Source organism: Hyla sarda, chromosome 3, assembly GCF_029499605.1.
Source record: "Hyla sarda isolate aHylSar1 chromosome 3, aHylSar1.hap1, whole genome shotgun sequence".
NCBI lineage: Eukaryota > Metazoa > Chordata > Amphibia > Anura > Hylidae > Hyla > Hyla sarda.
In genome coordinates, this window is record NC_079191.1 from 338,684,516 (window position 1) to 338,710,349 (window position 25,834).

General features: G+C 41.8%; 1 protein-coding gene across 1 annotated transcript in view; it reads left to right on the forward strand.

The window, feature by feature from the left end:
• TTC27 (tetratricopeptide repeat domain 27) overlaps positions 1-25,834 on the forward strand; it is a 367,717-nt gene that overhangs the window by 294,408 nt on the left and 47,475 nt on the right. Inside the window, exons 12-13 of the mRNA XM_056567404.1 lie at positions 19,475-19,570; positions 25,655-25,777. Of these exons, the coding sequence (XP_056423379.1) occupies positions 19,475-19,570; positions 25,655-25,777 (219 nt within the window). The remainder of the gene's footprint in view (positions 1-19,474; positions 19,571-25,654; positions 25,778-25,834) is intronic.

The following is a 25,834-nucleotide window of genomic DNA, read 5'->3' on the forward strand; positions in this document are numbered from 1 at the left end:
ACATGTATAGAGCCTCACTGAAACATGCATAGAGCCTCACTGAAACATGTATAGAGCTCCACTGAAACATGCATAGAGCTCCACTGAAACATGCATAGAGCTCCACTGAAACATGTATAGAGCCTCACTGAAATATGTATAGAGCCTCACTTAAACATGTATAGAGCCTCACTTAAACATGTATTGCTCCTCACTGAAACATGTATAGAGCCTCACAGAAAGCTGCATAGAGCCTCACTGAAATATGTATAGAGCCTCACTGAAAACTGCACAGAGCTTCTATTCATCGAAGCACTGCAACGATGTGAGGGTGGAAGTGGTCCCCCAGCAGGATTCAGTGATGTCATGCCTGCTGGGAAACGCCCACTTTCTCCTGCTGGGAGATTGCACTATGTGAGCAAAAATTTTGGTAAGATACAGAGCTTTTTAAAGCTCTGAATTTTTTTTTAGGGAAAATAGCCTGAGTTAGTTTAGAAAAGTTTATTTGGTGACAGGTACTTTTTAAACTTAAAATGGTTTTCCTGAAACCAATTAATATTGTAACATGAAAAACTGTGGATTGTTGATACTGTTTTACTATGGAATAGTAATGTTAAAGCAATGGCAGCTATTAGATTAAAAAATAAACAACCTAAAAAAATTGCAACAATGATGCCATCACCAAAAAAAGAAACTAAACACTAATATACTTTCAGAAAGATTTTGTGTTAAAAAACCTGAGACCATGAATCTTGGCTGCCCATCCAACATATCCGCGGCAGGAAATCCATTTTTTCAATTTTGATGAATCAAATAAAAAGGTGTTTTTGGTTACTAATTGCTATAGAATACTGCTGTGAAATGTGCTGAGCTTTAACTTTGTTAAGAAAATATGGTCCTTTGTTGCTGTTTTATTCCATTTTGTGTCAGTTTTGACATCCCCCTCCCTCCTATAGTGCCTTTAATCTTGATCAAAGGAAGCTCATTTTAGTATTTGGTAAATAATTGCTCTTGTTTGGGTTATATTAGATCTGAAGAATGTAATTACACTCATTAGTTATTAAAAGGATTGGCACCACCGTGCTTTAGATGTTTTACTTTTTTGGAAACCAAAATGGAATTTTACTATAAGTAAAAAACAATTTAAAATGAAGTATGTGCATATATATATATATATATATATATATGTTTCAATTTTGCAGAGTTCAAATAATATATTCTTATAATATTTCTATATGGAAGCTCTAGTAAGTTTTACGTTTCCAATTACTGACTTTATCTCATTCGCTGGGATTGACCAGCATGAAATGGGACCCCCTTAATTTGTTGGTGGTGGTCCCCACTTATGTGATTGCCTGCCATTTCTATCAGTAAGGCTAGGTTCAGACTACGGAATTCCTGCCTGCAATTACACTTTGAAATTGCAGGCTGAAATTCTGCTTGCTAAAATGTACGAGCTAGTGCATGGGTTGTCCGTTCACCAATTCACACTTTGTAATTTTTGAAGCGGAATTTGTGAATGGAAAATCTGCTTTAAAATATCCGCGTGAAGAATGGCGTTGCTCATTCTTCAGGCAGATATCCCTGCGGAACTCATTGCAGTCTATTGGGGACTGCAATGTCCGCACGGTCCTAACGCCGACTGATTTAGTTTAAAAAGGTGAATCCAAGGTGATCAGATGATATCTGTGCAGCTTCCCTTCTAAACGGGGGTTGTGATGGTATAAACTTCTTTACTGCTATGGCTGTATAAAGGTAAAAAAAAAATCAGGGGATTTAAACATGTTTTGTAATGTTTCCTAAAGTCAATCTGTCACATGTAGAATGCAATAGTAGGATATTCTTTGAATAGTGCATCTGTGTCCCAGGAAGAAAGCATTTGTAAACACTGTTCAAGTGTCAAAGAGGCGTTGCCTAAGGTCTGCTGTTCCCCATACCTGCAATACCACTGTGCTCTAAATCCCCACCCTCTTGCTTTTTGAATAATAGGTGGGGCTCAGCTTACAGAGCCAAGACTTCTTCAAATTCCACGCATGCACTATTGGTGTCCATTGCAACACGGGTGCTTTGAGCTATTGGGGCCGATGCCTAATCTAGCACACTCACCGTGCATGTACCAGCTGAGATACAGGAACAGAACTCTATTCCTGCTGTCATTCTGGCAGTGCAGGTGCAGTAAGGCAGGGGCTTAAGGGGGTACTCCGCTGCTCAGCATTTGGAATAAAATGTTCCGAATGCTTAGAGCCAGCGCCGGGAGCTCATGATGTCATAGCCCTGCTCCCTCATGGTGTCACGTCCAGCCCCCTCAATGCAAGTCCCATAGAATTGCATTGAGGAGGTGGGGCGTGATGTCATGAGGGGGCAGGGCTATAATGTCACCTGACCACTGATCAGATAAGGTCAGGTTTACACATTTTAGACTTATTTTCGTTAGAAGTGGTACAAAAGCAAAATATATCATTAAATATATTAAAAAAAATATTCTATTCTTTCAATAGGTATCCGGTTTTAAAGGGGTACTCCATCAGAAAAAAAAAAAATTAAAACTAAGTGGTGCCAGAAAGTTACAGATTTGTAAATTGCTTCTATTTAAACATATTACTCCTTCCAGTACTTATCAGCTGCTTTATATTACAGAGGATGTTCTTTTATTTTTGAACTTCCTTTCAGCCTGACCACAGTGCTCTCTGCTGACATGTCAGGAACTGTTCAGAGTAGGAGCAAATCCCCATAGCAAACCTTTCCTGCTCTGGACAGTTCCTGACATGGACAGAGGTGTCAGCAGAGAGCACTGTGGTCAAGCAGAAAGGAAGTTCAAAAAGAAAAGAACTTCCTCTTTTCTTTTTTTAGTATATATCAGCTGATAAGTACTGGAAGGATTAAGATTTCTAAATAGACGTAATGTACAAATCTGTTTAACTTTCTGGCACCACTTGATTTAAAAAAAAAAAAGTTTTTTTTAACAGAGTATCCCTTTTAATGATACGTTTCAGGCATGGGATAAAAAATAAAATGGATTGAAAATTTCTTTGTGCGCACCTGACCTTAGAAAACGAATCTTGTCATTTCCCATAATAATAAAAATGCCTGGGGGACATATCAAAACAGCAAAAAATAAATAAAGAAAGAAAAAGTGTCACAGGCAATGACCTTACACCTTGGCAGTATCTGATATTGCATCTTAACCTTATATAAGTGAAGGCATACTAGAGTTCAGTGATCTCTGGTAACCGAAAATAGCAGAATTTTAGATAAGAAAGCAAAGTATACATTAGATGTAAGTCTGATTGTAACTGAAATGTTCTAAAATGTTATTAAAAAGTGGAGTTTTCCTTTTAAAAGGGGAAATTCAACTCAACTAATCCCAGAAAGTTATACAGATCTGTAAATTAATTCTGTACAAGAAGTCTTAATCTTTCTAGTACTTATCAGCTGCTGTATGCGCCAGAGGAAGTTGTGTAGTTGTTTCCTGTGTGACCTCTGATGACGCCTCAGACCGTGTCAGGAATTGTCCAGAGAAGGAGAGGTATGCTATGTGGATTTACACGTGCTCTGGACAGTTCCTTACATGGACAGAGGTGTCAGCAGAGAGCACTGTGGTCAGACTGGAGAAGAACTACTGTACACATATTCCTCTGAACCATACAGCAGCTGATAAGTACAGGAAGGATTAAGATTTTTTAAATAGAAGTAATTTACAAACTTTCTGGCAGCAGCTGATTTTTTTTTTTTTTTTTTAAACCTCCAGAGTACCCCTTTAGACTTAAAATATGTACCAGTAAAAGAACAGTGTGTGTCGTGGAAAATCATTTAAGTATATTATGTTCTTGTGCTTTCATCCTGTCAGGATATAGAGAACAATACTTTGCTTATCAGCATTTAAAATGTTGTTCATGTATGCAAAAATTATTTATTCAACATCATGTTCTGTATTGGTGCTAGCCTCTGATTTTTCATTATTATTATTCGTACGGCAGCTCATCAGTGTCCATAATAAACTTAAGGCTTGAATACTTTTTGCCTTGCAAGCCAAAAGGAGCAGGCTGTGTAATAGTTTATGAATTTAGTCTAATATTTAATAAGTTTACAAATAACAAAGGAGAAAGCAGAGCCTTTCTGGAAAGGGTTAAACAGAAAGTATTTTTCTGTAGGCGTAGAGAACAGATGTTCCTTGGATGTTTGCAACTTTTAAAAATTAAAAACTGGGAAAAGCTATTGTTAAGAGGTAGCTCTATTTATGACCTAATTTCTGCATTCTATTACTAAATGAAAAATAGCAGGGTAAATTGTCTATTTATTGGGCTACAGGATTCATATACCGTATATACTCGCGTATAAGCCGAGGCCCCTAATTTTACCCCCAAAAAACAGGAAAAGTTATTGACTCGACTATAAGCCTAGGGTGGGAAATACATCATCCCCCCATGTCATCATCCAGACCCCCATCATCATCCCCGCCCTTCATCATCACCGCCTGTCAATCCCTTCATCAGTGGTCTACAACCTGCGGACCTCCAGAGGTTGCAAAACTACAACTCCCAGCATGCCTGGACAGCCAACGGCTGTCCAGCCATGCTGGGAGTTGTAGTTTTGAAACCTCTGGAGGTCCGCAGGATGAAGACCACTGCGGCCTTCGTCATCATCCCCCCCCCTTTCATCATCACCGCCTGTCAATCCCTTTATCAGTGGTCTTCAACCTGCGGACCTCCAGATGTTGCAAAACTACAACTCCCAGCACGCCGGGTGTTGTAGTTTTGAAACCTCTGGAGCTCCACAGGTTCAAGACCACTGTAGCCTTCGTCATCATCCAGCCACCCCCCCCCCCCCCCCCCCGCCTTTTGTTTTTTACTCACCACCTAGGGTGAGCTGGTCTGGGCCATCTATGCTGCGGGGACCGTCCGGTGGGGATGGTTCGTCTTTGCGGGCTGTCTATTTTCACCGGGGGGGGGGGGCATGAGCGTCCCTGTGCGTCGTCGTCAAGGCAACGTCACTACTCCGGGGAAGGGCCCGAAGCGCGGAGAAGAGGCCCCCCCCCCGGTGAAAATAGACAGCCCGCAACAACTAATCCTCCCCACCGGACGGTCCCTGCAGCATAGATGGCCCGGACCAGCTCACCCTAACTTCCTGCCGAGTGGAGGTGAGTACAAAACAAAAGGGGGGGGGGGGGTCTGGATGATGACGAAGGCCGCAGTGGTCTTCAACCTGCGGACCTCCAGAGGTTTCAAAACTACAACACCCAGCCATCGGCTGTCCGAGCTTCCTGGGAGTTGTAGTTTTGCAACATCTGGAGGTCCACAGGTTGAAGACCACTGATGAAGGGATTGACAGGCGGAGAGTTCACTCGAGTATAAGCCGAGAGGGGCGTTTTCAGCATGAAAAACTCGGCTTATACTCGAGTATACACGGTATATGCAAGTATATGTTCAAGTATATAGAAAACTATGTATTAAAGGGGAATATTATGTAGGCCAATATATTGCTCTGTATTATTTCATTGGCCCTTTAGTATTCTGACATCCTTAGGATTTCTGAATTGTTAGATGATCAGAAATGGCACACACACCATGCTTCGACATTTGGGTCCTGTGGCGTGTTGTAGCGTACAGCTAGGGGAGCAGCCAGAGGAAAGTTAAGATACATTTTTTTCATTTGTGGCAGCCTGGGCATATAGTTAAAAAAAAAAATTCCCAAGGTATCCCTTTAAAAAAGTACTCCCATTTTTATTATTGCTCATATCATGCACACTCAACTTCTCGGCTCGGCAGTTGATGACTTATCCTGCATAAATTAGTTCAGCTTTCAGGTGCACCGGTGGGCTGGAAAAGGTGGATACAGTCCTAGGAAAGATTCTCCTAGGACTGTATCCACCTTTTCCAGCCCATGGGAGCACCTGAAAGCTGAACTAATTTATGCAGGATAAGACATCAACTGCCGAGCCGAGAAGTTCGTGACGAATCGAATTTACTGTACGTTCGCTTATCTCTACTCACCATCATACAGCATTTGTTTCATTCCAGCACAGATGCATCTACTGTATGGGATTGATTACTCTGACTTGCCCATGTGAACACCAGTATTACAAGGCATGCACAAGAACCTCTACATTATTCTATAATATTAGCCTATGTAGTACTATATAAGAAGAAAAAATAATAATTCCAGGAGTATTTTCAGTTTTTTGCCAATATGTACCGTATATACATGAGTATAAGCCGAGTTTTTCAGCACGTGCTGAAAACGCCCCCCTCGGCTTATACTCAAGTGAACTCTCCGCCTGTCAGTAGTCTTCAACCTGCAGACCTCCAGATGTAGCAAAACTACAACTCCCAGCATGCCCGGACAGCCATCGGCTGTCCGGGCATGCTGTGAGCTGTAGTTTTGAAACCTCTGGAGGTCCGCAGGTTGAAGACCACTGCGGCCTTCGTCATCATCCAGACACCCCCTTTAGTTTTCTACTCACCTCCCCTCAGTGGGAAGGAAGGGTGAGCTGGTCCGGGCCATCTATGCTGCAGGGACCGTCCGGTGGGGAGGGTTAGTCGTGGGCTGTCCATTCTCACCCGGGGGGCCCTCTTCTCTGGGCTACGGGCCTGCCCCAGACTAATGACGACGACGCACAGGGACGCGCATGAACGTCCCTGTGCGTTGTCGTCAAGGCCGGGCCCGGTGTGGAGAAGAGGGCCTCCCAGTGAAAATGTACAGCCCGGAACGACCAACCCTCCCCACCGGACGGTCCCTGCAGCATAGATGGCCCGGACCAGCTCACCCTTCCTTCCACCGAGGGGAGGTGAGTAGAAAACTAAAGGGGGTGTCTGGATGATGATGAAGGCCGCAGTGGTCTTCAACCTGCGGACCTCCAGAGGTTTCAAAACTACAACTCCCAGCATGCTGGGAGTTGTAGTTTTGCAACATCTGGAGGTCCGCAGGTTGAAGACCACTGATGAAGGGATTGACAGGCAGTGATGATGAAGGGGGGGGGGGGGATGATGACAGGGGTGATGATGACATGGGGGGATGATGTTTTTCCCACCCTATGCTTATTGTCGAGTCAATAACTTTTCCTGGGTTTTTGGGGTGAAATTATGGGCTTATATTCGGGTCGGCTTATACTCTAGTATATACGGTAATATTACACAGATTACAAATATTTGTTGTGTGGTGCTAACACAATGTACAGAGCTCACTGGTCCCTGTGCCTAATAGGGCTCACATTACTAGTATGTTTTGGAGTATGGGAGGATACTAGTGGAAACCAGTGCAAACATATGGAGAATGTACTAATGCCATGCAGTTGTTGCTTAACCACTGAGCCACCGTACTCATCCAGCCCTTTATATGTCAAGGGCCACAGCTTCCACTGGACAGAGAAGGTTAAATATAAACAACTATGGGGGACATTTATCAATCTATCTTATAGTAAGATTCTCTTTGTCGGCCATAGCAACCAATCACAGCTCAGCTTTCTCATATTTCTCTGGTAAAATGAAAGCTGAGCACTGATTGATTGCTACGGCCAACAAAAAGAGTCTTACAATAGGTTTGCTTGATAAATCTCACCCCTATATGTTTATAACAACTTATGCTCATTTATGTCTTATACAGAGACCCAGATCCCCCTACATAAGCATAAATGTACATTATTCCAACATTTTGCAGTCGTTAGACGGAGAATAGGAGGTTACTGGCTAATGTTTAAAGGGTACTCCGGTGCTAAGGCATCTTATCCCCTATCCAAAGGAGCTGCCACGCCCCCTCCCACAGGCTTGCATTGAGGGGGCGGAGCATGACGTCACACAGGGGCGGGGCCGTGGCGTCACAATGCTCCAGCCCCCGTGATCGCCAGTAATCAGACCCGGAGCGAACATGCTCCGGGGACTGATTATAACGGGGTGCTGCGTGCAAGATCACGGGGTCCCCAGTAGCGGGACCCCCGCGATCAGGCATCTTATCCCCTATCCTTTGGATAGGGGATAAGATGTCTAAGTGCCGGAGTACCCCTTTAAATATTACAGAGGTTACACGGCAATGAGAACTTGTGTCCTGTGGATTGGTGATGTGTCTGACCTATGGGACCGCCACCTATCATGAGAACTTTTCTTTGTGATAAAACCCCTTGAAAATCAATAATAAAATAATAAGCAGTAAGCCACGGATAGCCAAAATATTATCAATTACCTTGCTCCCATAAGTGAATTTGAAGCACCAACTGCTATAAAATATATTGCGAAAGTTAATCAATGCAAAATGCCGGTCCTTAAACAACATCATTTGGAAAGGGAAACATTAACTTTGAGGTAAAATTATAAATGAACATGAAATTGCTGGAAGAACTTTCGCAGTATCGGAATGTAATGAAACAATTTATTTGGCCAAGCTGATACACACTATTAAATCAGGTGCTAAGGAACTGAATAAATAAGAATATTCCCCGTTAGCTTCAAAGGTGAACGTTTATCTGGGTACGTTCGATGACTCTTAATTGTATAGCGTCCGAATTGAATGAACTTAGAAAAGTTAATAACTCCGCTGTTCACGTTGCTAAACTTCATAACACAAATGAATGGCTGCCAGATTTCATTAACCACAATCCCTTATACGGAAACAGTTATATTGAAAAAAATAAATGCTGATATTTATCTCTCTTAAAAAAAAAAACCACTCAAGTATGTAAGTGTATAATGCATCCACACGTTAAGCACTGCCAGTTCCTTCTGCATCATGGAGCTTCTGATAGACTTTTTAGGTTGCTGAAATATATTGCACTATAATAAGGCTACAGGCAATATTCTGTATTAATGGTACTGTAAATTGGGATTTAGCAGGTATTAAAGGACATGTAAAGCCGTTGCTGATTGCTAATCCATATCAATGCCTGGGTAATACTGACATGTTTATGTATAGTGAAAACGATCTAGTTCTATATTCATGACGTGCCTTGGGAAACAGCAGTGCTTTCCTATCGTATTCGGGGTCAACACGCACAATCCCTTTATTGGCTAGCACTCTCATAGGCTTTGAACAGGCTACGTATTAAAGGGGTGCCCCGCTACGTATTAAAGGGGTGCGCCGGGAGCTTGTGACGCCATAGCCCCACCCCCTCATGACATCATGCCCCACCCCCTCATGACATCATGCCCCACCCCCTCATGACATCACGCCCCACCCCCTCAATGCAAGTCTATTGGAGGGGGCGTGGCGGATGCCACGCCCCCTCCCATAGACTTGCATTGAGGGGGTGGGACGTGATGTCATGCGGGGGCCGGGTTAAGATGTCACGAGCTCCCGGCGCCGGCTCCAGCGTTCCAAACTGTTTGTTTAATGGACTCTTGCAAGAATATTTGCAGCAGAAAAGGTAGGCAGTAGAGATGAGTGAACTTACAGTAAATTCGATTCTTCACGAACTTCTCGGCTCGGCAGTTGATGACATTTCCTGCGTCAATTAGTTCAGCTTTCATGTGCTCTGGTGGGCTGGAAAAGGTGGATACAGTCCTAGGAGACTCTTTCCTAGGACTGTATCCACCTTTTCCAGCCCACCGGAGCACCTGAAGGCTGAACTAATTTACACAGGATAAGTCATCAACTGCCGAGCCGAGAAGTTCGTGACGTATCGAATTTACTGTAAGTTCGCTCATCTCTAGTAGGCAGCTATAGATGTTTTTATCCATATTATTTGCTTTTCGTCTCCGAAAAATAAGATTTATTAAAACTTGTCCAGAGGATAAGTTGCCCATAGCAACCATTCAGATTGCTTCTTTCATTTTTGGAAAAGCCTCTAAAAAAAAATGTAAGAATTGATCTGATTTGTTGCTATGGGCAACTGAGCAACTTTTCCTCTGGACAGGTTTTGATAAATAAATATGTAAATATTGCTCCTATAGATATGAAATACTACTTATGATATTAGTTATACATTTTACATTTTGTGAAGCAAGGTTTTTTTTTTTACATACACCTTAGTGCCTGCATACTTTCTCCTGGAATGGGGCTGGGAGTTCTCTGCACAGCACCTGTCTTTGTTTTAAAATTTGTGAGTCCCATTGTTTTTAACCTGTCGCCTGTCTGCTTCTTCTATGCTTAGGAGTCTGTTTTGTGGTCTCACTCAATGAGATACCTCTGGGAACCCCCGCGATCTCCTGCACGGCTACCGGCCCCCGCGTGAAGCGGCAGCCAACACGCCCCCTCCATGTATCTTTATGGGAGAACCATTAGGCTCTCCTATAGAGATATATGGAGGGGGCGTGTCAGACGCCGCTTCCTGTGGGGGTCATGAAGCTCCGTTCCCGATAAGAGCACAGGAAATTGCAAAGGGTCCCAGTGGTCGGACCCCCCACAATCTAAAACTTATGACCTATGCTTCGGATAGGAGATAAGTTTTTATGCTTGATACTTCTCCTATAACCCCTTTACTCAATAGCCTGTTTTGACCTTAATGACCAAGTCAAATTTTCAAAATCTGACATGCGTCCACTTATTTGGTCATAACTTTGGAACGTTTTCACTTATGTAAGTGATTCTGAGATAGTTTTTTGACATATTTTACGTTACATTAGTGGTAAATTTCGATTGATATATTTAACGGTTTTTGTAAAAAAAAAATTGCAAAAAATGGAAAATTAGCATTTTTCTAGATTTGATATTTTCTGCTCGCACGACAAATAGTCATGCCGCACCAAATTAATAATTAATTCACATCTATAATATGTCTTCTTTATGTTCCTATTATTTGATGAACATTCTTTAACTTTTTTAGAATCTTAGAGGGTTCATAAGTTTAGCAGCAATTTTCCAGATTTTCAAGAAAATTGCAAAATCATATTTTTCAGGGACCAGTTCAGTTTTGAAGTGGAATTGAGGGGCCTGTATGTTAGATACCCCAATAAATCACCCCAATTTATAAACTTCACGCCTTAAAATAGTCAGAATGACATAAAAAAAAAAAATGTATTAACCCTTTAGGCGTTTCACAGAAATAAAAGAAAAGTGGAGGCGGAATTTTAAAATTAAATTTTTTGTAGATTTTTCATTTTAATCCATTTTTTTTCTGTAACACAGTAGGTGTTGACAAAGAAATAAAACTCAAGATTTATTCACCGAATTCTGACGTACTTAGAAATATCCCATATGTGGTCTTTGTGCGCTACGTGTCTCTCACACAGGCCTCAGACATGAAGGCGTGCTGTGTGGATTTTGGGGCCTCCTTTTAGTTTAGGATATTTTGTTGGCATCATATAAAATTACATTGGCCTTGGGGTGCAAAAATATTTTTGGGAGACAAGTTTTTGACACTTTCATTGGTACCATTCTGGGGTATATGTGACACTCTGATTGTTTTTTATTTTATTTTTTATGAGGTGGTATACATCAAAAAAATCTATTCTGTGGTTGTTTTTTATTCTTAATTTTTATGTCGTTTGTCATGCGGTATAAATGACATGTTAACGTTACACTGCAGGTTGATACGATTACGGCGATAGCAAATTTATATACTTTTTATATTTTAGTTCATTTATGGCATAAAAATATTTATGAAAATATTTTTTCACTCACGCAATTGTGTTAGGACTCTTATGGCGGGACATGTTGATGTATTTGGGGGGACATATCATTTATTTTATTATTTTTTATATTTTTTTCAAATTTTATTTTTCACATTTTTATAAAAAAAATTCAAATTTTTTTCACTTTTTTAACACTTTTTTTTTAAAATATTTTTACTATTATACACATAATTCAATGGAGTACACCTCTGTACTCCATTGAATTATGCCTATGTTTGTCAGTACTGACAGGCATAGGATAGATCAGTCCCAGTCAGATAGGGACTGATCACTCATGTTGCCAGGACAACGGAGGCCAGTGTAAGGCGCAGAGCGCCGATCAGTGACAGAGGGAGCTCCCCCCTCTGTTACCCTAATAGACGCTGCGGTCTCAGTGACCGCAGCGTCTACAGGGTTAACCCAGGATCGGAGCGCAGCCAGGGACCGCTGCGATTGGTCCCTAGCCGGCTTCAGGAATGCTCGGCTGTGCAGCACAGCCGAGCTCAATAAACTGTCACAGCGCCCGGCAGTGCTGTGACAGTTTATTCTCCTCAGGTACATGAACGTGGTGATGTGGGAAGTCATCCCTAATCATCACGTACATGTACCTGATTTTGCGGGAAGGGGTTAATATACTGCACATGGCACAGCATTTTCAAGAAAGAAGTTCCCTTTTAAGACATGTTCACATGGAAAATAGTGGGAAGAGTTGTATTGTCACATATCTATGTTCAGCAGTTGGGTAATTTTACCAGGTTTTTAGCTTTAGTTAATAAATCCAGATAAACCCTTTAAAGAGTACAACTCAGAATATATTCCCTAACTAGTCTTAACACCGCTCCTGTCCTAAAGCTTTCTGAGCTTTAAAAAGCTGTGTATCATACCTTTCCCCTTGCTCACATTGTGTGAGCTCCTAGCAGGAGGAGTGGACGTTCCTCAGCAGGCGCGACGTCACTGAAACCTGCGAGAGCTGTGCCTCGCCATGCCCTGCATGCACTTCCTGAGTTTGGTCTCCTGCCAGGCCAGAAGGAGACCAAACTAACTGTTTGACTTGCGCAGGGAACAGAACAGAGCCACCATTTTAACAGCAAGTAAATAGCAAAATGTCTTATAATTACATGAGGAACAATATATTATAAGTTTAGTTTGGTGAATAGTACTCTCTAAAACATTTCCTCAGGTTGGGCCAATACCCTGGGGAAGGTAGGTACCGTATTTGGTACAGGGATGTGGAAATCCTATCGCCCAACGCATGGGACATGCAGTTCCGGGCAGGTGAATTTCTCTGAAATTTAGCCCAGCTTCGGGCAAGCAGGGCCGGACAGACAATCCAGTAGCGCTCAGGTTGTATGGAGCAGACTCTGGAATCGAGCCCGCTCCATACTCGGTGGCCCCCTGCTGATTTCAGTAGCTGGGGGCCACGGCTAATAGCTGGCACTTGGCGATAGCTGCGGCCAGCTATTAACCCTAGATCGCCTATAGAGGTAGAGGTATGGCTCTGTCATTGATAGAGCCTGGCTGGACTAGGCTTTATCAATGGAGCCCAGAGCACACAGATCAATGGAGTTCAATAGGACTGCATTGATCTGTATAGGGAATCTGAGTCACCTAAGGGACCAAAAAAGTTCTATTAAAGTGTAAAAGCACATTAACCCCTTCCATATTAAAAGTTAAAATCACCCCATTTTCCTATATAAAAAAACATAAACATAATGAAAATAAATATATTTATTATTGCTGCATGAGCAATTGTCCAAACTAATAAAATATAACTATTAAGCGATTAAAAAGTCAGATCAATGCCAAAATAGTACCGATACAAACAACAGATTACAACATAAAAAATCAGCCATCATACAGCCTGGTGTACGGAAAAAAAAAAAAAAAGTTACAGGGGACCGAAAATGGCAATTAAAAAAAATCTAAAAAGTTTAGAATTTTTTTTTAAATTTGAAAACAGAACAGAAACTATACAAATTGGTATGAAAGTATCAGAATAACAGGTCCGCTTGACCATAAGGTAAATGGTGTAAATAGGAAAACCACAATTTTTTTTTTTGTTTCGAAGCATATGTTTTGGAAAAATAAAAGTGAAATCGGTCTCGCAAAAAACAAGCCCTCATATGGGTCTGTAGATAGAAAAATAAATGAGTTATGGGTATTATAGAGCGAGGAGGGAAAAAAACCAATGTGCAAACACGAAAATTGGCCTGGACAAGTGGATCATCATGAGGGACAAGTACCGTAGTTTGGGCTCCGTTTTAGTCCCTTGGACAAGTATTTATTTTATTTTTTTACATTTTCACATTCCTGTGGGATTTTGGAATTTGGATATTATTCCCCTTAGTCATTTATATTGCAGTTCAGCAATTTTCATGACTAGTACTGTAACAAATGATAAACCTACAGCAATAAGTCATCATTAGTATAATAAAGATGACATAATGGTATATATATATATATATATATACACATTAAACTTTTATGAAGTCACTAATGCTCATTTAGAAAGTGAGGTGGACTTGGCATGGTTTGCCTTGACGTCAATAATTATCCTGACTCATCCTCTATTTATTAAATTATCCTTCTCTGTGTATATCTCTGAGTGATTTATGACAGTGAGTTAACCCCTAATTGAGTTCCTTGACTTTCAACCTCTGTATGAAATAAGTTCTTCTTATTTTTTATTTTTTTTAGTCTTCTTTGTAACGCATACGTGTCGCCTGTGTGCACTGGGCCTACAGGTCCCTCCCTTTCTTTATTGCTCTACGTTTTTCTTCATTCTATCAGTCAGGACAATTCACAAGATAACACAAATATATTAGTGTTTCTTGCAAGGTCAGAAGTGAGGAAATTCTAATTTATGTGGAAACTGCTTCCCACCATAAGTCAGTCATCTGCATAGTACAAATATGTGTTGGTCTGCTGGAAGTATGCCGATGAGGGAATATTCTTGGTGTTGACTACTGAGGTGCTGACTATACAGTAGAAATAACCCTAATATGTAAATTGGCAATATTGATGGAATTAGTTAGTACAGCATTCTGTTTTTTTAAAGAGGACCTGTCAGCAGGAAGGCAATGGGTATAAATACAGTGACCTCTCGACCTACGATGGCCCCGACATACGATCATTTCAACATACGATGGTCTCTCAGAGGCCATCGCATGTTGAAGGCAGCATCAACATACAATGCTTTTGTATGTCGGGGCCATCGCATAAACGGCTGTACGGCAGCGCTGGCTACTTCAGCTGCCGCCAGATAGCCGTTTACGGTGCCCCGTGTGGTCCGCTGACGATCACTTACCTGTCCTTGGGGCTCCGGCGCGTCCTCTTTGGGATCCCCTGCATCTTCGGCACTCGCCATCGTCATCATCACGTCGCTGCGCACGCCGTCCCGTCATCCAATAGGAGCGGCGTGCGTAGCGACGTGATGGCGGCGACGGAGTGCGAGGATGCCGGGGAAGCAGAGGCCTTGCTGGAGCGTCGGGGACACCTCGAGGACGCGGCGACAGCAATGGACGGCGACATCTCGGGCAACAGTGACGGTCCGGAGCGGCGGGGACAGGTGAGTACAACTTCCTCTAACAGTGGTCTTCAACCTGCGGACCTCCAGATGTTGCAAAACTACAACTCCCAGCATGCCCGGACAGCTGTTGGCTGTCCGGGCATGCTGGAAGTTGTAGTTTTGCAACATCTGGAGGTCCGCAGGTTGCTGACCACTGTCCTATACTTTACATTGCACGGATCCCTCAACATGCGATGCTTTCAACAAACGATGGTCCATTTGGAACGGATTACCATCGTATGTTGAGGGAGCACTGTAGTCACATGACTAGATAGGGCTATTAATCATGATATCAGACACACCTTTTAGACCTGCATCACTCTCATGCAGTTCCCCACTGAAAGTCTATGTATAGATGTTTAAGATATCCTACCATTTAAATACAGATGGACATTATGTATATTAATTAACCTAGAAATATTGTGAAAGCTCTATTTTTCCTTTTACACACTGTCCTGGCACTGGATAGCAAAGAATTGGCTTCTTGAACACTTCTGGTGTATCTTATACATTTGCATGACTGAGATAAAAGTTGTAGAAGGTCCCGAGTCCTCTGTATTGAAAGCATTCCCAATCTATGCCAATGTACAGTCCCTCTGGATTGTCATGAGGCGCAGGCCTGAGGCATCTAAGGCTACTTCAGGAATCTACATATCCAAAGGAAAAAAAGACTGGGATCACTCACCAACAGGCCTGTGCTTCAAGTGAATAACAAGCTGGGCTTATTGCGGGTGGAATCCCAGGGCACGAGGCATAGGGAGCACCATTAGGTGCAGCTTGGAGCTGGTGTACATTCCAATTTTAATTTATGCCTGCTAGCAGACAAATGTATGATAGCAGGGGTCCGACCGCTGTGACTCCCCATGGTCTCCTGAATGGGACCCTGGCTCTATGAGAGGAGCGGGTGCTGCAGACGGCACATGCTCCATTCATTTCTATATAAGTGTACAAAACACCTTTAAAGGGGTACTCAGGTGGAAAACATTATTTATTTATTTATTTTTTTTCAAATCAACTGGTGCCAGAAACTTAAACAGATTTGTAAATGATTTCTATTTAAAAAAAAAAATCGTAATCCTACCAGTACTTATCAGCTGCTGTATACTACAGAGAAAGTTGATTTGTTCTTTTCTGTCTGACCACAGTGCTCTCTGCTGACACCTCTGTCCATGTTCGGAACTTTCTGGAGCAGGAGTGGTTTGCTATGGGGCTTTGCTCTTACTCTGGACAGTTCCTGACACAGACAGAGGTGGCAGCAGAGAGCACCGTAGTCAGACAGAAAAAAAACAACTCAACTTCCTCTGTAGCGTACAGCAGCTGATAAGTACTGGAAGGATTAAGATTTTTTTATTAGAAGTAATTTACAAATCTGTTTAACTTTCTGGCACCTGTTGATATGTAAAAAATTGTTTTCCACCGGAGTACCCCTTTAAAGCGCAACTGTCACGAAATCTGGGTGCAATAACCTGCGCACAGCCTTTGTACTGTGTGCAGGTGGTGGGTACAGCAATGTTTTTTCTAATATTTGCAGGCTTTCATGACCCCCCCAAAAATGCTCTTGATCAAAGCCACTGACGGTCGGATAGGCGTGGTGCAAGGTACACGATGCCCCGCCATGCCCACCCCCTGTATGTCAGCGCTGGGACTGCTATGTGATTGACACACAGGTGCATGCGCCCTTCAGTTAATCTAACGTGCACGCCGCTGCGTGTCATCCAGTGAGCGCTTGCTCCCACCACCGTCTTCCTCCTCAGTGCGCCTGCGCAGTGCTAGCTGGATGACACGCAGCGGCACGCACGTTAGATTAGCTGAAGGGCGCATGCATTCTGCAAATATTAGGTAAAAACATTGCTATACCCACTACCTGCACACAGTACAAAGTCTGTGTGCAGTTAATTGACAGTTGTGCTTTAATGCTTGTTCAAAAGCTTAGTTTTCTGTTACATAGGCAATCCATCTTTTCTACCGTTTTTGTGAGTCTTTGTTGCAGATCTTCTTTATTGAGGTTCAAATGCCTCTGACCATCTTTCTGCTCTCCTGCTGGTTTAGCTTATAAATATTCTCTCCATACCATAATGGAAGTCAGGTTTCCAAGCACTGATTCACTTGTGGTGGGCTTGTGCTTATAGAGAGAAGTCAATCTGAATAAGCATAGCTGCAGTCAACAAAACAGGTGAAAGTAGTAACAGATCATAGATGTGATAAATCCAAAGAAAGGGCAAAATAATACCAATATATTTAAAGTCGAGTGTGTTGATGACTAACAATAAATCCTATATACACACTAGAACACCAATTTTATACATAAATAGTAAACTTTATTGAGAACATCATTTAATAAAAACAGTTAAAAGGGACAGTATAGCCAGACAAAAAAGGAGTTGGTAAGGCAGGTAGTATATTGTTGGTTAGTATAAATGCAAAAATGCAAAACATGACATAGTTATTCTTAACTACAGAGTAGGGCCACCAGTATAACAATAATTATAAGTTACACATAACAGTCATGTAAAAGATTGCACCAAAAAACAAAGCTAACCTATATAAGGAGGTCACTGCATACATAGCCTCCAGCGAGTGGTCAGGAGAAAGGGGAAAGGCAAGTAATGGTGTGCAATTAGAGCACAGAATATCAGCATTACCATGAGGCTTCCCCACTCACAAAGCACAGGCTGAGAGACATAGACAGTGTACCTACCTACACAACACCAGTACCCCGCGCAGACATCGCCATCAAATAAGACCATAGATAGGAGCCAAAAATGATTTAGAGGTACTTATAAAAAATATTTGATCTATGCCTAAAGTCTGCATCCACTTGAGTTAAAAAAAATAAATAAAAGTAATACCACAGAAAATGTAGTCGTTTGACAGCATAAAGAGGTTCTGAAATGTGTCAATGACATGACCAAGCACGCCAATTCACATTTCCTAAGGTTTACTAGCTTAGGCATAGCCGTATACAGCCTGCATAAAATTTTCATGCTTGCCTGTTAGATGTTATCAACAGTTAGAAAACATTTCTGCTTGCCGATTGCTGGAGGCTTTCCCGTGGAGGTTTTATTACCTGAAATATGGAACCGGTAGTGATTAGAATAATGCCTTGGTTGTGTGCGCGTTGTTTTAGCACATAATAAACAGCACAGGGCTGGTTTATAGAGCAGGAAATACATCTAATTTGCTCAGCACTGTTCTCGATGTATTACTCTAACAACGGCACATTTTTTCTGTTTGAGTTAGACAATTAAAGTTTGATAATACATCACCTTTCAGAGCCGGCTCCATGATGACTTTTTAATTGCTTTTATGTGGTGTATTACAAACATATGGTATCACTCCGAGATTTGTTCAGAGGTGGGGGGAATTGTGGCAAAGGCAAGCTGCCTCCCTTTCATTAGTGTCAGATTCCTGTGAAGTACAGCCAGACCGTACGAGCGCTACTCCGACCACTTGTGTTACTTTGCAGTCCAGTTATAGCTCAATTTGTAGTGACTAGCTTAGTTTAGGGGGTTCTCCACTTGATGAAGAGTTCATGTCAAAAACATTTTCCTACTTTCACCAGAATAGAAACACAAGTGTTTGGAAGGAGGACCACAAAAGTGTTCCAGAAGGTATACGCTTTCCTCAAATTAAGAAATAATTAATGGAAAACAAGAGAAGTCCAAGTAATTTACAATGTCAAAACCATGTCAAACTTTCTCACTCCGTCTGTCTCTTATTGGTGAAATAATATTTAAATCTTTGGCTCAAGTTTATAAAAAAAAGCTTATTTCATAGCACATTGCCAACAGCTAAAAACATGATTTTAAGTGTCTCTTCCAACACATGAGGTATGTTGTATATTTTTTGAAAAGCAAAACATCTACCTGACCTAGCATGTGTTTATTGATTACACCAAATAACTAGAGATATACAGAATGGGACCGTAATGCTGAATGGGGATTTAAAGGGCTTATCTGGCAGGAGGGGGGAGTTAAAAATAAAAAATACTACTAATACTTACCTTCAGCTTTCCCACGATGTCTCCAGTGTCCTTCTCCAGTCCCCCAATGTGATTCTTTCTGAGCTGCAATGTGGAATGTGCAATGTGCCATACTGCTGCTCAGCAAATCGCTGCCAGCGATTTGCTGAACGACATTATGACACATTGGGCCAAGGTTCTTCCCAGGGTGACTGGAGCAGGACACTGGAGGCACCTCTGGTGCATTAAGGGTAAGCAGAGGTTTATTTTTTTGTTATATCCCACATAATGGGCAAATTCCACTGGACAACCCCTTTAATGCACATAGTAGAAGTATCTTAATTTCTATGTTTTTTGTGGTAACATAATTGGAACATTAATTTCAATTAACCTTTAATTGGTCTTTAACATTTGTTTTCTCCATCTTCTTAGACTTTAGCCGACCAGTTTGAAGAAAAGAGCCCTCCAGTCATTGAGCGTATGAAGGTCTTCTATTGCTCTCAGATGCCTCCAATATGGGATATTCAAGTAGGTGGAATCTTGGATTCTAATGTATCTCTACCCTGAAAAACATTATATGTAGAGTGCATTCAAGTTATGGAGTGTACCTGTGTCACTTTAAAAAAAATTTTGACATATCCTAGGGAATCTTTAACAGTCAGGGTTTGATCGGGGAGAGAAGCATGGGGCTATGCATTTCTCTCCCCACTCTCTTTTCTGGCTATGGAGACAATCCCATACACCTACATTGTAAATTTGTCTCAGTCATGTGGCACAGAACCGGGAGAGATGCATTTAGTTGGCTCTTCCCCCAGCTCGTTAAACGAAATCAAAACTTGCATTTGCATTGCCATGGCCACACCACTTAGTTTTTCACTTTCTAAAAATTGTTGTTAATAAAAAAAAAAAGCTACAATTAAGTTGTTATGATTATATTGTTTTCATAACGTTTTAATGTTAAATAGATGTTTCATTAAGGGTTATTTTATGTTCCCTGCTGCTAAATGGAAAAACCTATCACAGTCCTTTGAGCACTCACACTAGGTGGACACTGAGGTTTATCAGTCATCAGAGAGTAGGTTACAATGTAATGTAACATTTATAAAAATCTGAATGCAGAATGACACCATTAAAATAGGGGATGAAGCTCCTCCTCTGTACATTGTACAATGACTGTAGCACACGTCACAGAGCACACCCACAACACTCTTCTATTGAAGTCAGTAGGTAGGGGCTTTTGGTAAAGCAAAATTTCATACGATTTGCGTATCAGCTATTGGCCGTGGTGAGAATTATATTCATGGTTAGACGATCACTTGTCTCTGGTTAAGCAAAGACCATACCAGGGTGTTAGAATTTACAGAGAGGGTTAACTGGCGGCCATAGAACAATCATCCTATGAAAAACAGAAAAAAATATGATCTAAGTAAACATGACTTGGCCCTAGCCTCTCTAGCCAGTGTGTAGGTACACTGCTCAAAAAAATATAGGGAACACTAAGATAACACATCCTAGATCTGAATGAATGAACTAATCGTATGAAATACTTTCGTCTTTACATAGTTGAATGTGCTGACAACAAAATTACACAAAAATTATCAATAGAAATCAAATTTATCAACCCATGGAGGTCTGGATATGGAGTCACACTCAAAATCAGTGGAAAACCACACTACAGGCTGATCCAACTTTGATGTAATGTCCTTAAAACAAGTCAAAATGAGTCTCAGTAGTGTGTGTGGCCTCCACGTTCCCGTATGACCTCCCTACAACGCCCTGGCATGCTCCTGATGAGGTGGCAGATGATCTCCTGAGGGATGTCCTCCCAGACCTGGACTAAAGCATCCGCCAACTCCTGGACAGTCTGTGATGCAATGTGGCATTGGTGGATGGAGCGAGACATGATGTCCCAAATGTGCTCAATCGGATTCAGGTCTGGGGAACGGGCGGGCCAGTCCATAGCATCAATGCCTTTCTCTTGAAGGAACTGCTGACACACTTCAGCCACATGAGGTCTAGCATTAGGAGGAACCCAGGGCCAACCACACCAGCAAATGGTCTCACAAGGGGTCTGAGGAAGTAATTGCGGTACCTAATGGCAGTCAGGCTACCTCTAGCAAGCACATGGAGGGCTGTGCGGCCCCCCAAAGAAATGCCACCCCACACCATTACTGGCCCACCTCAAAATCGGTCATGCTGAAGGATGTTGAAGGCAGTAGAAAGTTCTACACGGCATCTCCAGACTCAGTCACGTCTGTCACATGTGCTCAGTGTGAACCTACTTTCATCTGTGAAGAGCACCAGTGGCGAATTTGCCAATCTTGGTGTTCTCTGGCAAATGCCAAATGTCCTGCACGGTGTTGGGTTGTTAGCACAACCCCCACCTGTGGACTTTGGTCCCCCATACCACCCTCATGGAGTCTGTTTCTGACCGTTTGAGTGGACACATGCATGCACATTTGTGGCTTGCTGGAGGTTATTTTGCAGGGCTCTTGCAGTGCTCCTCCTGCTCCTTCTTGCACAATGGCGGAGGTAGTGGTCCTGCCGCTGGGTTGTTGCCCTTCTATGGCCTCCTCCACGTCTCCTGATGTACTGGTCTGTCTCCTGGTAGCACCTCCATGCTCTGGACACTACGCTGACAGACACAGCAAACCTTCTTGCCACAGTTAGCATTGAGTGGACAGTGTGATTTCACAGAAGTGGGATTGACTTGGAGTTACATTGTGTTGTTTAAGTGTTCCCTTTATTTTTTTGAGCAGTGTATTTTGGAATCCTTCCTGATAGTTTCTTTGTTCTGATTGCTTACCTGCCCTTTAGTACTGGTCTTCTATTTCAATAACAACTTCTTTTGTGTTATTACCACAAATATTAATTTTATGGTGTCACATTTTGTGTCATACTGACACATTTGTGCATAAGTTGTTGTACTAGTATCTCTCCGGTCTTGCTCTGAGAGTTTGTAGGTGGAAGGGGCGTATTTTTTTCTTTGTTGTAAATTATTAAAACACACAAAAAAATATTATTTGATAAAAAAAAAAAAAAAACAGCCAACCAGCTCCTAACCATAGGCAAGGGTGGAACACAGTTGAGAAGAAAAAGTTTAGCTTATCCAGTATAAGACCATTTAAACTTTATTCAAACAACTTTCAGCAATAGTGCAGAGGGTATAGCATAAAACACTCACACATTTCAGCCTCATTGGCCCTTAGTCTTGGTTGAGCAAAGCAGTCAAACAGTTTTACAGTTGTTATTGCCACCATTCAGGCAAGATAGTTCCCTTCATAACTATGTAATGCATTGTAAATGAAGAATATCAAATAAGCAGAATGCAATTTTCATACCCTTGGAAGGACAATGTGGATTTGAGACCCATTTTCCTGATAAGTCATACAAGTACAAAAAAGGGAATAATTGTACATGTGTCGTCACCAAGGGTGTATGGAAAAGACTCAGGAGATGAGAACCATTGATACATGGTGGGTGCAGGCTGCTATCAACAGTTGACACTCACCATCTGAAATCCCTCTGATGTTGGTTCTTTAACCAGTATTGACCCTCTATTGACCATTTTATTATGGTTACGGTCCATCCTTGCAATGTGTCTGATTATCTCAGCTGTGAGTGGAAATGCCATAAATACTGATGAAAAAATCTCATATTCTGCAAAATAATTAAATAAAAACTACAGATCACCCTACAAAAAAACAAGCCCACACATGTCTTCGTAAGTTAAAACATCGAAAACACAGTGGCAGAATATAGCCATATAAAGCAATTTAAAAAAGTTTTTTGTTTTGTTTTTTTAAGTAATACATAACAAAATTTATATAATATAGGCATCACTTATACGGACCTGAAGATGCCAGTTTTACAGCATGGTAAACTAATTGAAAAAAACACAAAAGTTGCAGGCTTGATTTTTCCACTCAATTTCACTTCACACGTTTTTTTTCTGTGGTTTTGCAATATATATGTCATGGAACAATACGGGGTGTCATTACAAAGTACAGTTAAATCTCCCTTAGCGGACACCTTCCAATAAGGACACTTCCCAATAGCGGACAGTTTTTTATTCCCTGGCAGAGTCCCATAAGACTTAATGTATTTGCACCCTCCGATAAGGGGACAATCCCAATACCGGATGCGGACACACCCAATATGGGCGTGCTTCTGTACATCTACCAGCCAAATCAGTCCCCCTGTGCCAAATCATCCCCCTGTTTCACATGATTTCCTCTTGATCCCCCCCCCCCCCTGTGCCATTTAATTCTCAAAATTCATCACCCCCTCTTTACCACCCCCTGTGCCATTTATTTCCCCCCTTATCCCACCTGTGCTATTTCATCCCCCCTTTATCCATCTGTGCCACTTTATTCCCCCTGTACCCAGTGCCAAATCATCCCCGCCTCACCCCTTGTGCCACATCACTTTCCCCCTTCCCTCCTCTCCCTGTTATTCTTCTTACCCGGCCAATAGGCTCAGGGGCTCTCAGTGGGTTTGACGTTCTGTTCGCATCCTCTGTGCAGCACTTACTGAGATTACCAGCAGCAGCCGTCAGCAGTGACGAGTGATGTCAAGAGCGTCACTTCTCAGTGCCTGCAGTCGCAGCTGCTCACAGCCTCTCAGTAAGTGCAGCACAGAGGACGCAAGTAGAACCTCAAACCCGCTGAGAGCCCCTGAGCCTATTGGCCGGGTAAGAAGAATGACAAGCAGAGGAGGGAAGGGGAAAAGCGATGTGGCACAAGGGGTAAGGGGGGATGATTTGGCACTGAGCACGGGGAATAAAGGGGCATGGGAGGGGGGGTGAAATGTGATAAGGGGTAATCAAATGTCAATGGGATATTCTAATATTGCTTGTTATCATGTTTTATAGGTAATTACACTCTAGAGTGAGTATAGTTCAGTATTCGGTCATTTAGAAAGATTTTTTAGCCTTTTTTTTCCCAATAGGGGGAGCTATTGGGAGATTCTAATGACAATTGGCCTTGCAAATAAAAAAAAAACCTCACATGGCATTGTTAAAGAAAAAATAAGTTATGGCTCTTAGAATGAGAGATGGAAAAAATAAAAACAAAAGAACAAAAATTGGCTGCATCCTTGAGGAGTTAAAAATGTCTTACAAAGCTTCAAAGTCAAGAACAGTGGGAGGAGAGAAGCAAGTCTGTAAAAGTGAACTAGTAGAATGAGTAACTGTTATGATAGTACATGATCAGTCTAGACATACAATAACTGTTGGCGGGATGATATTTGGCAGACCATAATCAGTGCTGATTTTTTCCATTTTTTTTTTAGCGATGCATGTCAAAGCCAAAAAGAACGTGATGATAAGCTTCTCCCTTATGTCTCAGGAACCACTCATCTCAAGGGTTGGACAGGAAAAATCCATACTATGCAATTCATGATTCTACTCATTTTAAAGGGGTAATCTGGTGGGAAATTTTCTTTTTTTTTTTTTTTTTTTCAAATCAACTGGTGGCAGGAAGTTAAACAGACTTGTAAATTACTTCTATTTAAAAATCATAATCAATCCAGTACTTATCAGCTGCTGTACACTACAGAGGAAGTAGTTCTTTTCTGTCTGACCACATTGCTCTCTGCTGACACCTCTGTCCATGTCAGAGCAGGAGAGGTATGCTATAGGGATTTGCTCCTGCTCTGGACAGTTCCTGACTCAGAAAAAGGTGCCAACAGAGGGCAATGTGGTCAGACTGAAAAGAACTACATAATGGCCCAGATGTATCAAACTGTGTGAGAGAAAAAGTGGAGGGAATTTTCCACAGAAACCAATCACAGTTTAAACAAGCTCTGGTAAAGTGAAAGCTGAGCTGTGATTGGTTGCTGTGGGAAAGTCCACCACTTTTTATCTCACACAGTTTGATAAATCTGGCCCAATGTTCTTTGGAGAAAATAGTCACTGATAAGTACTGGAAGGGTTGAGATTTTTAAATAGAAGTAATTTACAGATCTGTATAACTTTCTGCCACCGGTTGATTTAAAAACATTTGTTTTCTACCGGAGTACCCCTTTAAATGTTTATGCCTCATAGACTTGTTGGCAAATACTGCCTAATGCCACCTAATGTCTGTGGCCAGCTTTTTGTTATATAAGGCACAAGAGACATCTACTTTTGAGGTCAAACTCGACACAGACATAAGCTTGCTAATTATTCAGGATACTAGTTAGCATATTGTCTGTCTATATCCAGGATTATTTGTTATAAATAATGATGGTCTTCTGACAGGCCATCGATATTCGATTGTGGACGAGGTGACTCCCGACAGCCCTATTGATCAGTTATTTAAAGAAGCCCTGGCACTTATGCAAGTGCCACAGCCTTGTCAGTGTTTACTTGCCCTCTTCCTTAGATTGCCGTACTATAAGTAGCGATAGGCCAGGGATCCGCAGCGTTGTCCCCTTCATATGAATGAGACAATGCTAAAGCCGCATAATCATTTTTTCTTCATACGTGACATGCTGCTTTTCTACTGGAAGATAATCATCTACTGTTCTCCACAACTACATTAGACTATTGAGTGTATATACACATGCATTAAACTCATGAAGTTTTAAACTGGTATTTGAGTTTTGTTTGTGTTTTTATTTCCTTTAAAGCGTCAGCTTGCAAGCTTACTATTCGACCTGGGATGCACCAGTTCTGCTCTGCAAATTTTTGAAAAGCTGGAGATGTGGGAAGATGTTGTTATCTGTTATGAACGAAGTGGACAACATGGAAAGGTAAGAAAGCGACCAATGGGGCTCAGGGCCATGATAAACATCACAATTCTGAGTAAA